The sequence below is a fragment of the Lithobates pipiens genome, unplaced genomic scaffold, assembly GCF_037356315.1.
Source record: "Lithobates pipiens isolate NorthernLeopardFrog02 unplaced genomic scaffold, aLitPip1_a1.2 Scaffold_30, whole genome shotgun sequence".
Lineage (NCBI taxonomy): Eukaryota > Metazoa > Chordata > Amphibia > Anura > Ranidae > Lithobates > Lithobates pipiens.
Window position 1 is genome coordinate 91721555 of NW_027507791.1, and position 18863 is coordinate 91740417.

The 18863-nt window shown below is 39.2% G+C and overlaps 1 protein-coding gene across 5 annotated transcripts in view; it reads right to left on the reverse strand.

Annotated features, from left to right (window-relative positions):
- SIPA1L1 (signal induced proliferation associated 1 like 1) overlaps nucleotides 1-18863 on the reverse strand; it is a 407147-nt gene that overhangs the window by 79929 nt on the left and 308355 nt on the right. For all 5 annotated transcript variants that reach the window (XM_077464604.1, XM_077464603.1, XM_077464605.1 and 2 more), the window contains 5 exons: nucleotides 18268-18371; nucleotides 6414-6571; nucleotides 4581-5157; nucleotides 3784-4058; nucleotides 51-329 (listed from right to left, as the gene is read on the reverse strand). In XM_077464604.1, coding sequence (XP_077320730.1) covers nucleotides 51-329; nucleotides 3784-4058; nucleotides 4581-5157; nucleotides 6414-6571; nucleotides 18268-18371 — 1393 coding nt within the window. The remainder of the gene's footprint in view (nucleotides 1-50; nucleotides 330-3783; nucleotides 4059-4580; nucleotides 5158-6413; nucleotides 6572-18267; nucleotides 18372-18863) is intronic.

Genomic DNA, 18863 nt, shown 5'->3' on the forward strand with positions numbered 1-18863 from the left:
TGGAATATGCCTGGGAAAAAGCAAAAGATACTTTTGTTTTATGATCCTACCTCTTGTTCTCCAGAGGACGTCCATCGCTGGAAATACTCCGTGGAATGTTTGCAGAACGTTCTGGTGTCTGTATTTTTGAATCGCCTTTAACAGAGGAGACCCTTGAGGATACAGGGCTCTGTAGCTGAGAAGGAACTTGTCGAAGCCCGGCAGCCTCGCCCTTAGCTGCATTTCTTTGCCACTTGTTATTGTTCCTGAAAGGGAATTTCAACTCATATGGAATCCCCTCTGTTACTTTGTATTCCACTGTTGGCATGCGATACGTCTCTGAGCAACCTCTATTTTAAAAAAATAAATAAGCTGTCAAAACGCATGGATTCAAAGTAAAAACTGGATATTTCTTTTTACCTTCCATACTGTATATTATAGAGTACATATCCATTCAAAGGCCACCTCATTAAAGCGGAGTTCCAGGCATTTTATCAACCTCTCCATGTGCCCCCCCCCCCCATCCCACGTTCGTGATCACTTCCTATTATCTACTTGCCCTTTTTTCTTTCCTTGTAAATGCTTCCGCATTACCTCGTTATGTCCGTCCGCCTATCCACTGGCTCCTGGGATATGAGTGTTATCAATCCCAGGAGTCACTGGGCATCCTTTGCTTCAATGCGCATGCCGTGCTTTGTACTGCGCAAGATCGGGAGGTGCATGCTGGGTAGCCAGCAGAGCCGTACCCCTGAAGCAGATACCAGTGGGCTGCAGATGCCCATACTGAAGATGAGAGCATGCTCAATGGGGACAGCAAAGAACATTTTTTATCTTTTAAAAAAAAAAGCGATAAAAAAAAAAAAAAAAATGTTGTAAAAGAAAGTAAAAATCAAATAAAAAATAAAAAAAATATATATTTTTTAATACGCCCTTGTCCCTGGTAGTTCGCGCTCAAAAGCGAACACACACGTTAGTCCCGCCCACATATGTAAACACCGTTAAAACTACACGTGAGATATCGCAGTCTGCGTTAGAACGCGAGCAACAATTCTAGCTCTAAACCTCCTATGTAACTATAAACATGTAACCTCTAAAAAAACATTTAAAGCGCCGCCTATGGCGTCATTCCATGAGTGTGCGCAATTTTAAAGCGTGACATATTAGGTATCTATTTATTCAGCGCAACATCATCTTTCACATTATACAAAAAATTTGGGCTAACTGTACTGTTTTGTTATTTTTTAAATCATGAAACCGTTTTTTTTTTTTTTTAAACGCGTTTGAAAAATTGTTGCGCAAATACCATGCGAGATAAAAAGTTGCAATGACCACAATTTTATTCCCTAGGGTGTCTGCTAAAAAATATATATAATGTTTTGGGGTTCTGAGTAATTTTCTAGCAAAAAAATTATGATTTTTACATGTAGGAGAGGAGTGCCAGAATAGGCCTGGTAGGGAATTGGTTAAAAAAAAAAAAAAAAAAACTGCTGGAACTCTGATTTAAGGTTTTGACATTACAAAGTTATCTGCTGCAGTAATTTTAATACCAGATTAAAGATTTCACAAGCCTTTTCAGCTCATGAGCCACAATTAAATATGACAAAAACAGGTTAGTCACAACAAGCATGAAACACAACACACACAAAAAAAAAAAGCAAACATAGTTCTTACAAACATTCAACATCTTAAAAGAAACCTGTCAAAGAATGAAGGGAGCTACTGCCTGATTCAGTTTAAAAGGCGCATGTGATTTTTATCCCTGCTTCCGTACATATCTAGTCACTCACCTAGAACATCATGCAATATTTGCATACGTTTTCCAGATTAGTCACTAAGTAGTAAGGAAAGGATAAGGATGGCAGTGCTGGATCACACATTTTCCATAAAATGAATCAGCAATGGCAGCTCCACTATTCTTTTTTTTTTTTTATTACGTTTTACGATTACAACAAGATCACAATAGCCTGACATCAGGCCTCTCACAAGACATAGTACAAAAACAACCTCAGCACTGGGCTTTTAGTATACCTGGAAGGCTGGACATGAACATGAACATGTTCTCAGCAAGTTTTGCTGCAGAAATACATTAGATGCAATTCTTTACATTTAAAACATATACTAGCTCCACAGATCTTTTACAAACCAACGGACAACCAAATGAAAACAGTCAGCATTCAATAGTAAATATATAGACCCAAAGCACACCTCCATATAAGTGCAACATACACTTCCCTGAGAGTTATGTCAAATGTGTTTAATCGGACACTGTAGATGAATTGTTTATCCAACCACCCCATACTTTGTCATACTTGGTAGGTATTCCCCTGCTAGTGTACGTGGCTTTATACAAGGGGAGGGCTGTGTTAATAAGTGCCTTCCATGCCGGAATAGACGGAGGGTTGGACTTTTTCCAGGACAGTATGATTAGCGCCGATATTCTTAACTTGGCAGATCCCCTTTGCAGTGTATGTGTGGGCTAAAACAAAACATGATGCCGCTAAACCTGGAAGTTTCTTCTGCATGTGTGGCAAACAGGATGTGCTGCTGTATCCTGTCTCACCCAACTAGTTTGGTCCTTATGACTTCATCAAGGACATAAATTTAGGTCCTTCATATCTGGTGAATTTTTCTGAAGGTGGATGGAGAGTTCTGAGATTTTCACTGTGGTGAAGTCACTGGTACACAACACGGGTTGTGGATTCATTTTACTTAACGCTGGAAGATTTTCTGAATACAGGGACTCTTTCCATTGCAGTAATCCTAACATAAGAGGGCTCTATTTGTTCACAAATATTTATGTTTGCATTGAGATGATTTAGGTGCTGTTTTTTATTATGTTTATACAGCCAAACAATTTTTAGCATTTATGTTACTAATGAGCGGCCGCTAATTGTTCCATTGTGGACTTTAGACTTTTAGTCAATTACACTAGCTGAACACAACATACATAAAAAAGAGGGTGCTTATGTTTGTGTTCCCTCTTCACTTTGTTCATAACATGTTATTCAGCTTGCCCCTCTTTCAGGTCTTGCTCTTTTGATGGACATGATATATTACCATACAGTAAAGATGCTAGCATCCATTGAGTGCTCCATTATTTTTATGCCACATTTTGTTGATTTAGGTACAGGAAAAAAACAAAACAAAAAAACAAACAAACACACTTTTCATCATGTCATTTAAAGACCTGCCAAGTTTAGATCTGATCTGTTTGCTCAGCTGAAGCTACAATGGAAGGCATGATACTTATAGATTTTACCTGCCAGAAAGAATAAGTGAGAACATTCACTCAACTTGACTATTTACAGTCACATTTATGTCTGCACTGTAATAAATGGATTGTTGAATCCAAATTCGATAGGTACCCTAATTTTGTATATCAATATACATATAAAAATACACAAACAGTATGAAAACATTAGGAAAATTTCATAGGGTTGTCCTTGTCATAACCTCTGCATAAAAGTGAGTACACACTTCTGTTCTCTAATGTAGGACAATCTAGGTGCAAAGTCCCTGTCCCTATGCCTATTTAATAGAGATAAAATAACATGCACAATATATACTTCCCTACATGATACCTGCATCTTATTTCAGTAGATCTGAATTCAATATCAGTGTGAAGAGGGAGAGATCAAAGATCTATGGGGAGTTTTGTGTTTTTTTTAGAGCAAGTCCATCAACTGACATTTGGATAGATGCCTATTGACTGCTCTTTTTAGATCTTCTGTGGACTATCCTAGCACAATTTCTGGGTTTGAGATCTTACATATCTGTAAATAAACAAAATCCCTAAATGAATACCTGCGTGGGATTCCATCATCATGTGGAGGGATGATGACAACTTTAACTGTCACTGATGTTCTAAGGAGGTCAATCATTTGTTCATGGCTCAGGGTGGCCACAGCAACTTTGCAGATTTCAACCAGACGGCTTCCTTGCCTTAAACCAGCCTGCCATGCATAACCATAAGGCTCTACCTCGGCAACTATTCCTTCATAGTTAACATGGAAGCCAAGCTGTCCGAGGCCATTTCTTCTCAGTGTCATTTCCACTGTCTCACAACCTTTAGTGATGATCTGAAATTTAAAATGCTGTTAGCAATGTAAGGAAAATCAGATATTCAAACATGTATAAATACAGTAGAAGTGACTTGGAAAGGCAAGGCCATTCAAGCAATCCCACTACATAAAATAATACTTTGAACCTCTTGTACTGTACAATCGCTGTTATACCACTTTCACAGTAAAGGTATTTTAATTAAATGAAGCACATTCATAATGAAAACACTTAAGATCATTCGTTTTTAGTAAGTCCAAACTAATATGCTGTGTAGCATCATGTCTAAATTGGTAAGGACCTCTCAGTGATTAGTACAGAAACTAAAAGCTTTAAATCCATCAATACCTCCGATACTTGGAGCAATATTAAATGCAATGCAACACTAATTAAGAGTCTGGACACCCCAGTGGTGGTAAAAGTGCCAGTATGCAATGCCTAAGTCTGCTACCAGGCCAAGATATGCCCATGATTAATACTGGAGTTTGCATTCCGATACCCACACTCCATGAAAGATAAATGGTAAATAATCTATGTCTTACTTCCAGCCTCTTGACAATCTCCTTTATATCATCTGTGTTGTGGCTATAACTTCTTACGAACACACTATCTCCTCGCTCATAGAACATCTTAATAGTTGTGTTGTTGGATGTCCATCCTATAATATCACGGCTTGAACAGTTGAAGAGAACACTTTTTGTCTCTTGATCAATCAGGGCCAGTATTTCATTTGAAACACATAAAAGACAATCAATTTCTAGAGCATTACTGAAGTCTTCAACTTGCACACTCCATACTATTGCTCCTGTGCTGTACAGTTCAGCCCATGAGTATGGCTTTGCCTTTTCCTTTTTCTTTGAGGCCAGTGAGATGAATGGGAACTTTCCAGATGAATCAATAGAGGTGTTGGTGACATTTTTTTCTGCAAGGTCTTTCAGGTACTCTTGATGGGTCCTCGTTGCCATTGCTAGGAACTTTTCAGACTTGTGAGCTGCATTCTCTGCATTAATAACTTTAGCTAATAGAAAGTCCCTGAACACTGTGGATTTAGGAAAAGTAAAGCTTTTTGGGATTGGTGGGCCAAAGCCAGGCACATCTCTTGACCGTGTAACAGCAACGCTACAAAAGAAAAATAAATATTAAGTCCATTTAACAGATGAATAAAAAACAAGTGCTCTTCTACTTTTTATTTTTACCTAAATCAGCACATTAGCTTTGCTCATCACTAAAGTTTGAGGCAAGTTAAACTGAATATGCATGTAAAATTCAACTGCTGAATTAGGTTTTCAAAATTATGAATGCATATACATACAATCACATAAAATACAAAGAGAAAGTCTCTTAACCAAAATCCTTAAAGTTTATTAATGTACTGTGAAAATAGCCCAAGGGATTACAAGTGCTTACCAGAACTTCAAAATCACACACAGATATAAACTGCCACCAGATTCATGGGCAGCATATGCACAAGCCACTTGGGTCTTGCGGTTTTGACATTACAAGAACCGCATAGCATCTTTCCTGAACCTGATAGCATTTCGTTTTTACGATAGTCATACAATTGCATATTACAAAAAAGTTTGCGTCTGCAATTGCAGAGCTGATTAATTCGTCAGGAGTGTTTAAATGTCTGAGGTGTGGTTATCCTTATGTGTATCCAAAGGAATCCATAAATAACGCAACTGCCATATGATCTAGCCAAAATCACTATTTCAACTGCCCAGTTCGAAGACCATTATCTATGGGCACCATAACAGCCAAGTAATAGAATAAACTACTGAGCAGAGATGGCATTAGCACGGTCATTCATGTTTTACACTGTTGAATGTTAATGTGTTTAATCCATTTACAATCTAGACTTAGCCACTCTATAGGTTTGTGTAAGCTATATGCTGACAATTGTATGGATGTTCTCACATCTAATCTTCCTGCTACAAACTGCAAAAATGTATGAGTGCACCTTTTTAATCAATCAAGTGTAAATAAATTAAGCTACAAAGGAATCTATATGTAAGAGCAGCGCAAAGAGCTATGTAAATAAACTAAGCAAGGAAGCAGATTTTAGATACTTAGAAGACTGAAAGCTGATCTGCTATTGGTTACTTGTGTATAGTGCACACCACAGTTCACTGAACAATGCAGATAAATGAAGAGCAATCTAAAAGCAAAAAGTGAAAAGAAAAAAAAGAACAAAAAGACTGTATTGTCACACTCTTCACTTAATTCCTATGAATGACATTCTCCATGACAGCACATGGTTAATAGCTGAGCTCAACCAAGTGAAACCACCATCATGTGCTTCACAGGTCATATTACTTCAGTCAATATAAAAATTCAAGTGGCATGCAAAGTGGCCATTCACTGGGGAACCGTACCTGTAACAGACAGAGTCCGTGCATGGGTTGTGCGCTCTTACGACCACAAAAACATGCTGGAAATGAGAGCGGATGTTCTTGGGACTGAACGGCTGGGCTCCAGGCTCTTGAAACACTATTGTCACAATATCGTTTCCAATGTGACGTTTTCTCAACAGCTGCAATTAAACAAAATCACAGCTTTAGGCACTTAAGCAACACAATAGAAGCTGTACTGCTAAAGCTCCAAGCACAATGTATGTATTGTTTCTATGAGGTTATATTACAGTTAACTAATCCCTGAATATGGAAAAATAGCACAGAAATACATAATATTAAAGCAAAAAAAATAAAACTGACCTCCTAAATAATACAATCAATATAAATATGAGCCTAACAGCAGGAATCATTAATCTGATAAAGATTTAATTTGTAAAATTGGAAGACTAAAACAAATCTCTGTTTGCAAGGAAACCAACTGTGTAACATGGTTCCTTTTCAGACCTGCATGTAAAGAAAATAAGAACTGGAATGTAGCCCAAAACTTCGATAGGCAGCCTCATGGGGGTTGGGAGAGGAGGCTGGATCAACCATCACGTCACAAAAGCTGGTAGAGATTTGCATAACAACAGCATCCCAGGCTACAGGGCTTCCAGAGCTTAGTTTCCATTGGTTAACATTTTAAAACGACCAAAGGTTTATATTATATTGTAACATGAGCTGTGCAGGTAAAAGTTTTGTTTTTTTTATACTGAAAATTGTGTTTTCCTTAAATTTAGACCAACCAGTGTCATTCCAAAACAGACTACCATTAACTTAAAAAATAAAATAGGGAGTATTTTTCGTCTTGCAGATGTTGCAACAATACACAGGTATATAGAAACAGCTCTGTACCCAACCATAGTACACAAAAGGCTGATTCATTCAATCCCTTCAAACCATGGTCTCCGGCGTCCCTGATTTTTTTTTTAAGGCATAAACACTGTATATCCATAGACATAACAAGTGAAAACATGCTATATTAAATGAATAATACATTTCCAATTTAACTCTGAATGCCCCCCACCCCCATTCACCAGCAGTAAATTCTATTTGTGAGCATAAAGCAAGCTGCAGGAATTCAGACTTTCGTTCCTATGGCAACACGTGCTGCCAACCACTTACTGTAGCGCACTTATAATTATTTCTCTATGGAGCTGACTGTTTTAACTGCTTGGGATCTGCTTAATTACCTTAAATATAACATTACTTTATTGTCTATTTCCTATTAGGACATTCAGTTCTGGAGATGGAAATGGCAGTATCGCGTGCTGAAACGACTGACTTTAATGCTCCAAGTTTAACGCTTCCTTTAATTTTCATAGTGGAACAATTGCTTGTGCATCAGATACTAGTTTAACATGCCAAGCTTCCAAGGAAACCACATTTATTGCAGACGAAAGTTTAAAATATTTATGACTTTACAATATTAGACATATTAAAGGCTATTCTGATAGATTACACAATGGGCAATCAGATTTTTTTTTTTTGTAAAACTAAAATGACTTTGCTCAGACGTGTTTCTAGCAATCAACAAAATACAGTCTTAAATGCAATGGGAAAAAAAAAAAGTATACACAATTTTTATTTTAATTGAATCAAGTAAGCATACATAGCTGCTAAGAAAAAAAGGAATTGCGCTAACCTATATAGGCTAAAATTGGTGTGAATCCAAAAAAATATACGGGCGGCACAGTGGTGTAGTGGGTAGCACTTTCACCTAGCATTAAGAAAGGTCGCTGGTTCGAATCCAAACCACGACACTACCTGCTTGGAGTTTGCATGTTCTCCCTGTGCCTGCGTGGGTTTCCTCCGGGTACTCCGGTTTCCTCCCACACTCCAAAGACATGCTGGTAGGCTAATTGGATCCTGTCTAAAATCCCTAGTATGAATGAATGCGAGTTCAAAAAAATAGTAATGCACTTACATAAATAACTTGACATCAGGCTCAATAGGAAGTGTGCGCCGGCCGGGCGCACACAAATAAACCAACCCGTACTTCCTGGTGATTAGCGAACGAAAAGACCGAGGTGATGTCAACACGTCGCTCTTCCCTACGCGTTTCGTAATAACGTCATCCAGGGGCTACCCTAGCAATGTGTATTGCAAATATATTCTTACAGAAGGCTAATGCCGCGTACACGCGGCCGGACTTTCCGGCAGACTAGGTCCAATGGTTTTCCTAACGGACTTTCGGCGAAGTTACGAAGGTCTTTCCGAACGAACGGACTTGGCCACACACACAAACGGACTAAGTCCATTTAAAAGTCTGTTCGTTTTGAACGTGGTGACATAAGATGGGTCTATAAAAGGAAGTTCAATAGCCAGTAGCCAATAGCTTCCCTTGCGTCGTATTTGGTCCGCCGGAACAGCATACAGACTAACGGTTTTCCCGATAGGAATCGAGTCTGTTCGACAGATTTGAAACATGTTCTATTTCTAGGTTCGTCTTTTTTTTTTTATGAAAAACGATCAGATTAGCCCAACACATGAACGGAATGTCCGATGGACTGATTCCGTCTGCAGGTCGTTTGTACGCGGCATATAAAAGGCATAACCTTCTTGTGTACTGTGCCGAAAACATACACATGTATTGTACAGTGGAAACTGGATCGACCTTTTTTTTTAATATAATCATATTCATTTATTTTTCTGGGTACTGGACATCTAAGGAGCATCACTATAGAACGTCACTCGGCTCCCTCCTCTGACTTTTAAGCTTTCAGAGTTAGATTAAATACAGGGTTAGACACAGTAGAAAGTTAAGCTCTCACTGCTGTCCCTCCCACTAGCATCCCAATTCCTGCTCTGCAGCAGCTTACTGGAAGCAAGTGTAAACATGCATTTGAGTACCAACTCCTTCCATATATAAAAATATAATATTTTTATGAATGGGCCAGGATTCATGTTTTTTTAACTGTAGTTGATGAGCAGCTCTCACCTCTTTAGTGTTCATTTTGATGTCAAATTTCGATTTAGTCATAGTCTTGACTAAAATGGCATTTTAGTTTTAGTCATCTGAATTGTTTTAGTCGTATTTTCGTTGACTAAAATCTAATGGGTGGGGATAAATTGTAATGCATTATTTAAGCATTTCTCTAGAATTTCCAAACTCATTACAGGACTCTCTGAAAACATGTGGTGTGGCCGTTTCAAGATACACAATAAGGAGGCACTTGAAGAAAGGTGGGCTGCACAGTCGAGTGACCAGAAGCCATTACTACGCAAATGCCATAATGTATCCCCCTTACAATATGCCAAACAGCACAGAGAAAAGCCTCAAACCTTTTGGCACAAAGTCATTTGGAGCGATGAGGACACAACCATAAACACTACATTTTGAGAGGAGTCAACAAGGCCTATGATGAAAGGTACACCATTCCTATTGTGAAACACGGAGGTAGAACGCTGATGTTTTGGAGATGTGTGAGCTGCAAAAGGCACAGGAAATTTGGTTAAAATTGATGGCAAGATACATGCAGTATGTTATCAAAAAATAATGGAGGAACATTCAGGTTCATCAGTCAGGAAGCTGCGCATGGGACGTACTTTCAACATTACAATGATCCAAAACACAAGGCCAAGTCGACCTGTCATTGGCTACAGCAGAATAAAGTGAAGGTTCTGGAGTGGCCATCTCAGTCTCCTGACCTCAATATCATTGAGCCACTCTGGGGAGATCTCAAACGTGCAGTTCATGCAAGACAGCCAAAGAATTTACAGGAACTGGAGGCTTTTTGCAAAGAGGAATGAGCAGCTTTATCATCCGAGAAGATAAAAAGCCTCATCCACAAATACCACAGAAGACTTCAAGCTGCTGTTGATGTTAAAGGGGGCAATACACGGCATTAAGAACTGGAGTACATAAACTTTTGAACAGGGTAATTTGGCCAATCTGTTGTGATTATGGATTTAAAAAAGAGTAAACACACTTGATTGATAATAAATGTCTTCATCCAAACACTAACCATGAGTGAAAGAAAAGTTTTTGTGTTATCATTCATATTCTCTGAAAAATGACCAAGAAATCATAAATTCTGCCAGTGTATGTAAACTTGTGAAACTGAATAATTAAAAGCAAACATAGGATCCACTTTTCACAAGTTACTGAGGTCAACAAGTATAATTACTAATTACTGATTTGTCGATTTGACAGGCTACCTCCAAAGTTCAGACAAATCAATATGAAAAAATTTATGGTGGTGAAACAAAGAGATGTCCCAAAGTAGCAGTAGGGAGGATCAACGACGGTATATGGTATTGGAAAAATCGCTTTATTAAAGTTACAAATGTAAAATAGGTCCACTTAGAATGCCATGATGACAAATAGTGGAAACATCACCCAGTGCACCCAACAATATAAAAACATGTAAATTTATGAGAACAACAACTGTATACTGCTGGAGTAAAAATCTTAACAATGCTATTTACGCTATTAAAGTGGTTCCAAAGGATCTAATTGTATGGACGCCCTCCCTGCAAATAAGGCCTGCGCTGTAGCCGTCTTTCGGCTATAGCGCAGGAGGAGGTTAATATCCCTTTAGGTTTGAACATGCATTACAGACACCGATTTAGCCGTTCTGATATATAATCAGTGGCGATTTTGACATTAACCAGTTAACAACTGGCCCATAGCCGAATGATGACTACAGGGCGGTTGCTTAACTCTGGGAGGACGTCATTCTGGGGTATGCACTCGAGAGCATCCATGACAGTCGGGTCATGCGGCTCATTGTGGCCGTTTACCACGTGATCGCTCCGTCAAATGACGGAGCGATCACTTGTAAAACCAGCGGCAAACTATCTGTACCGATCGGTATAGTGGAGGGGAAAGATCGGTGACAGCAGCGCTGTGGGCAAGTTCTGTAGTACCCACAGCAATACACACAATTAACCCTGCCATACCCTGCCAATACTCTGCCATACCGAGCAATACCTAGCCAGCCATACTCGATGATACCCTGTGATACCCTGCAATACCCAGCCATACTGGGTGATACCCTGCAATACCCAGCCATACTCGGCCATGCTCAGCCATACTCGGTGATACCCTGTAATACCCAGCCATACTCGGTGACACCCTGCAATACTCAGTAATACCCAGCCATGCTCGGCCATACTCAGCCTCTGTATGTGGCCAGACTGTGGAAGTCTCACACATAGTTACATAGTTAGTAAGGTTGAATAAAGACACCAGTCCATCCAGTTAAACTTGAGTGTCTACAATTGTCCCTATCCTTGTACATTGCCCACTCACATCAGGCCCTACCCTCAAGAGCCCACAAACCAAGGTTCATATACTAGGGCCAATTTTGGAGAGAAGCTAATTAACCTACCTGCATGTCTTTGGAGTGGTATGGAGGAGTAGGAGAATCTATTTTGGGGTGTAATTTTTGGTATGTACATGCTATGTGTTAGAAATATTGTATAAATGGACAACTTTGTGTTAAAAAAAAAAAATGCATTTTAACCACTTCCCGCCCGCAGCAGCTACAGGCATCATTCAGATATCAGCTTTTCAGCCAGGGATTCCCTACACCATAAGAAGGATCATAGCGGCTATTACGCTGCTTGATTGTTCTTACGTGAGGAGAGAGGGGACTCCCCCCCTCCCGTTGCCCTCTGGTGCTTCTACCAACTCGCCAATATGATAGAAGACAGAATTGTTTTTTTATTTCAGGCTTCCCAGTCTAGAAGTCTTATTGACCCTATTGCTCACTGTAAAGAGGACCTGTCATGCCATATTCCTATTACAAGGGATGTTTACATTCCTTGTAATAGGAATAAAAGTGATCAAAAAATTTATTTTTGGGGAAAAAAGTGTCAAACTAAAATAAAGTAAAATGAACAATAAATTTTTTTTTTTTTTAAAGCGCTCCTGTTCCCGTGTGCTCACATGCAGAAGCGAATGCATACGCAAGTCCCGCCCACATATGAAAACGGTGTTCAAACCACACACGTGAGGTATCGCTGCGTACGTTAAAGCGAGAGCAAACATTTTGGCCCTAGACCTCTGTAACTCAAAACATGTAACCAGTAAAATAATTTAAAGCATCGCCTATGGGGTTAATTAAGTAGCAAAGTTTTTCGCCATTCTACGAGTGTGCAATTTTGAAGGGTGACATGTTAGGTATCTATTTACTCTGCGTAACTTCATATTTCACATTATGCAAAAGAAATTGGGCTAACTTTACTGTTTTTTTTTTTTTAAGCACAAAACATTTTTTTCCCCCCAAAAAATGCGCTCGAAAAATTGCTGCGCAAATATCGGACGAGATAAAAAGTTGCAACGACCGCTATTGTATTTTCTAGGGTCTTTGCTAAAAAAAAAAAAACCCATATATAATGTTTTGGGGTTCTATGTAATTTTCTAGCAAATAAATGATGATTTTTATATGTAGGAGAGAAATGTCAGAATTGGCCTGGGTGCTCCAGAACGCCTGATGGTGCTCCCTGCATGTTGGGCCTCTGTATGTGGCCACGCTGTGTAAAAGTCTCACACATGTGGTATCGCCAAACTCGGGAGTAATAGCAGAATGTGTTTTGGGGTGTAATTTGTGGTATGCATATGCTGTGTGTGAGAAATAACCTGTTATGACAATTTTGTGAAAAAAAACAAAAAAATCTTGATTTTGCAAAGAATTGTGGGAAAAAATTACAACTTCAAAAAACTCATCATGCCTCTTTCTATATACCTTGGAATGTCTTCTTTCCAAAAAGGGGTCATTTGGGTGCCTTTTCTGGCATGTTAGGGTCTCAAGAAATGAGGCTGTCAGTACTTCACGTGTGATAAATTTTCAGATATTGGCACCAGAGCTTGTGGACTCTAACTTTCACACAGACCAAATAATATACACCAATTTGTACTTATTTTTACCAAAAGATATGTAGTAGTATAAATTTTGGGCAAAATTTATGAAGAAAAATTACTAATTTGCTAAATTTTATAACAGAAACAAAGAAATTCATTTTGTTTTTTGTTTTTTTACACAATTTTCAGTATTTTTTCTTTTATAGCGCAAAAAATAAAAAAAGAAGCGCTGATTAAACACCAAACGAAAGCGCTATTTGTGTGAAAAAAGGACACAAATTTCATATAGGTACAGTGTTGCATGACTGATTGTCATTCAAAATGTGAGAGCATCAAAAGCTGAAAATTGGTCTGTTATTAAGGGGGTTTAAGTGCCCAGTGGTCAAGTGGTTAAATTTCGATTTAGTTTTAGTCACAGTCCTTTAACTAAAATGCCATTTTAATTTTAGTCCTCTGAATTTTTTTAGTTTTTGTTGTATTTTAGTCAACTAAAATAGTGTTATTTTCATCGACACAGTTAATCTGCCAAGCAAGAAAAGAGAAACTATTATCTTTCACTTTTGGCTTCAGAGCAGTTGGTTTTAGCATACAGGGAGACAGTATGTAGGGCTGCCTCAGGTGGCCAGATTTAGACTCTCAACTACACAACCCACTGCCATGCTCTGTTACTTCTGACCCTCCTCACTCTGTGGGACAACCTATACCACTAGAAAATTAAAGTATACCTCCTTTTAGCTCTTGCAGCTGCATGATTTTCCAGCCCTGTCATAGGACCTACAAAGTCAGAAATCTATGGACAGGGAAACAAGTAGTAAAAAAAAAAAAATGTATGAGTGAGAATACGGAAGGGTCTAAATTGCACTGAAGGGTGGAGATGGCCTCTCTCCAGTGAGCTGCTGTTTCTTTAAAATCCTAAAAATGCTCCATTGCTTCCACTTCAGTGAAGAATAGAAAATGGTTAGGATATGGCTCTGCCAGGGCCATCAGAATGATAAAACAGCCTAAATAGGAAAACAAACGCTTTGGCAGGTAGTCTGCTCACATATTTATGGTATATACAGCATTTATTGTGTTTTTTACCATTTGTCTACACTCACACTTTAGGACTTAAATTTGTACATAACCCTTTCCCACCGGCATCATCCCGGTATCGTTGTTTAGAGCCAGCGATCGGCTATCTAGGGATAAAAACCGATGCGGCTAAAAGCTGCTCGACTGTTATCCCTGTTATCCCAGAGGTGCGGGAGGGGACATCTCCCCCCCCCCACATTGCCTCCCGCGGGCCTCTCGTACCACAAAAAATTTGTTTTTTATATATATTTTTGGGGGATATTATAGCAAAACGTAAAAAATATTGTTTTTTCAAAATTGACGCTCTTTTTTTGTTTATAGCGCAAAGAATAAAAACCACCAAAAGACAGCTCTATTTGTGGGAAAAAAAAGGACGTCTTTGTTTTGGTGTAATGCTGCACGACCGCACCATTGTCAGTTAAAGTGACGCAGTTGCCGAATCGCAAAAAGTGCTCTGGTCAGGAAAGGGCTAAATCCTTCCTGGGCTGAAGTGGTTAATGTAGCTGTATGAAGAGAACAGTAAAATGTCATTAATTTGCTCTTAACCAAAAAAAAACAAATCTGATTTAGTTTATTAAAATCTGAGCAGTGAAATAGAAATGTTGATTGGTTGGTGGAGTATACTACATATTGCTGTTTTTCCATAATGAATAAGCCTTGTAGTGGTAAATAATAGTAATCATTGATGTGCACCATTCTAAAAAACAAGAAGTGATGTATGGACTAAAAATATAGATTTGATGTAGACACACTAGAGATATCACAGAAAGTAAAGTGTTTATGTTGATAAATACAAAAAACAAACAAAAAACCTGTCAAAGAGTTGGCTCGAGTCCCTGCTGGGCTCTCCCGGTTGGTCCTGTTACTACGGTCACTTAAAGAATAAGTAAACCCAACATTTCATATTTGTGATATATATTTATATATAAACACACACACACACTGATCAGCCATAACACTATGACCATCCATAATATTAAACAGGCCCCACATTTTGCCAACAAAAGAGCCCTGACCTGTCGAGGCATGGACTCCAGTAGAACTCTAAAGGTATTCTGTGGTATCTGGCACCAAGCCAATAGCAGATTCTTTAATTCCTGCAAGTTATGAGGTGGGGTCTCCATGGATAGGACCAGTGTTTACAGCACATTCCACACATGCTCAATTTGATTGAGATCTGGAGAATTCAGAGGGAGGCCAATTCAACACCTCAAAGACAACTTCTTCCATTGCTCTGTGGCAAAGTTCCAGTGGCGGCCCGTCCATAGGGGGCGCCCGGGCGCCGCCCCCCCCCCTTCTGTGTGGTCACAAAAAAAAAAATGTAAAAAAAAAAAAAAAAAAAGTTTTAAAACTGCCCCTTTAAAAAAAAAAAAAAGTTCTTTCAGGAAGTGCACTGTGCTCGAGCGCCGGTCACAGTGCACTATGGGAACGGCCACGCCAATGCAATCATGAGATTGCAGGCGTGGCGCTTCATTTGCGGGCGTTTAGCCCGCCTCAGGGCGCTTTCTGAAGCGCTGAGTAGTTTCCGCCCGGCGCTGTAGTATTGTTACTACGGCCGGGCGGGCAGTTTGATTGACATCTGAGTTGACTCAGATGTCACTTCCTGTCTTCTCTCTCCCATTTCACCTGAGAGAGGAAACAGGAAGTAAAAGGAGTAGAGCGGTGGTTTTCTTTCTTTATCCCCCCCCCCCCCCCCCCACTTACACATGCCATAGTAACAAGATAATCAATGTTATTCACTTTACCCGTCAGTGGTCATAATGTTGCAGCTGATTGGTATATTTTCTTTTTTCCCCACTTGTATACACATATACATAGGGAGGAGGTTTTGATGTGTGGGTGTCATTTGCAGAATACATAGGAACCTGTATTTAATATCTCTAAGCCCACGTTCATTGGGCTGATTTGGCATGCAATCTGACATGTCAAATCGGCGGCTATTTCTAGCAATGGCACCGTCCGAATTGGTGCGACACCGACTTTGCGGGGCTAGACCGATTCCCAAAAGTAGTTCCTGCAAGAACTTGCACAGATGTCTGTCAAATTGCCCCCGAAGTCAGGCTGCATTGTCCGGTTTGAAATTGTACAAGTTCAGCTGAACGCACGATTTAAAACCAGCATCATTGTGAACCTGGGCTAAATGACTGGCTGCTGATGTAAAACCAAATGTCTCAGCATGCCCTGCAGGAATATAAATTACACATATAAATACTAAGATACAGATGTAAGTGTAGTTTGCAGAGTAGAGCAAAGACTATAAGCCCCATCTCAATGAGGCAGCCATGTCCCTGGGCACACATTTGTCTTATATATAATGACTTATAGGGCCCCCACATGCTTATTATGGGAGAGTTCGCGGCAGACACAATCCAAACCCTCCAAAGGGACACAGATGATAAAAAAAACTTGTATTAAATCACTACTCCATCTATAATAAAATGCACATTTTGGCTTCACAAATACACATTAAGCCACTTGCACATCCCTTTATACAAAGTAATGGGGGAGGTGACTTGTTTGTTCAGTCCACATAATAATCCCGCAGCTACTGATACTGTCAAGCAGACTACTGGGGCTCAGAACAGTCCAACCCAGCAAACTAATATGCCCTGGGCTAAAAGAGGAACAATTATATGTTCTGGCACATGGGGGGGGGAAGTGGTGGAAGAGCTTGAGGCATTGGATTGGAAAGAAGTTGACAATCACCAGATGAACCGAATTCAGGTTACTAAAGCCCCGTACACACTATCAGATTTTCTGCTGAGTTTTTCCTTCAGATTTACCAAAACCATATAATATGAGGTCAAACCTTAGGAGTTTCAATGTGTATGCAATCAGGCAGGCCCTTCTACTACATGGTTTTGGTAAATCTGAAGGAAAAACTCAGCAGACAATCTGATAGTGTGTACGGGGCTTTACAGGAAAAGTATTTCAGTACACTTAGAGGCTCAGGGAACTGGTTTGCGAGAGTTTTTTCGCAGACCCTGGTTGCCTAGCATATTAGTAAGATTGTGAAAGAAGAAGCCAATAAGTAGATATAGAAAGCTGTGGTTGTTTTTCTTTGATTCCTATAGAATCCCACAGCTCTGCTCTTAATATTATTTCAATTCTTGATGTAGCATGTATGGTCTATACTGTTTATGTGTTTATATTCTTATGAACAAAGCCAACATTTATATCAATTAATAGCAAGTACTGCAGAAAAATCCTGCTGATGCTCTGTTTAATGTTGAATGTTATGATGCTGATGGTTATCCTTGCTCGTCTTGACACATGATGGGGGTTGCCATTACTGGTCCGACACCTACTGGGGTTTTTTGCTGGCCTTGACACAGACTGTGGGTTATTATTGCTGGTGCCAACATGAACCATGGAGGTTATTATTGCTAAACCTTCTTCCACATAGCAGACCACATTTTTCTTCTAAACTTGTTCAAGGTGTTACTCTTAATTCTTTTCAAATGCTGGCTTATTTAGTCCAATGACACAAAATATTGAACTGATTACATCATTTTGATCACTGCATTGTGTGCTTCAATGTGCTTAAAAGTGGCTACAGCCTGTATTCTTATCACACTGTGAATGATTTATACATAACATTGTATCTTTCATTTGCGGACTAAGAATTTCTCATAATGGTATGTCTGCTTTTATTATAACACAGGATTAGGAGAGAGTGACTTGGATCCCCCAATTGTACTTTCAGCACCAGCACCCCTCCAAAAAAAAAATTTAACCGAAAAATAAAATATTTAATAATTAAAAAAGTTTCATATGGAACAATCATTCGAAGAGCTTAGTATTATGTGAGAAACTTTCCCATTAAAAAAAGTTCTACTGTAAGTGAAATGAAGCAACAGTTACACCTCTTTCTCAAATTATCACTTGCATGAATGTAGCTAAGGGAAAAATAAGCCATCATTGCTCTAATAATTCATATAAACAGTATCTTACCTGTTGCTTGTTGTTTGGTGTATATGGTAGCATTGTAGACACATGAAACATTATCTCATAATCCTTGTATGCAGTATATAAAGAGTGGGTACCAGTGGAGTCAGCTGTTGAATAAAAATGTAAATACTCGAATGTTAATGTCATTAAAAACCTGTATTAAAACCAATTTGCATGCAATGACTTAGAATCTATAGCTGAACTCTAGACAAACATCAAGATGCATAAATTAATTACACAATGTATAAAAAGGGAGATATTTTACCTGTGACACAGTTCACATTTACTGTATGTCCATTCTCTCCTGATATTTACACAGCCCCATTACTCCAGTACACGTCACTTCCTCCTAGAGGAGCATGCAGCTGACACCAACCTAACTGTTGGACAGTGCATGAGCAGCCGCAGACTAAGGAGGTAATTTCTCAGCTAAATCTGCTCTCATTTCAGCAATCTTTGTCTGCACATCTGCACGCGGCACTCCCGAAAGTCTGCTTGAGCTGTACCTTCCCTCGCCGAGGCCTGAACTACATGCATTTAATAGTAGGTACAAAGTTGCATTGATTGAGGATCGAGCCCATTTCTAAGATTTGGTGTTT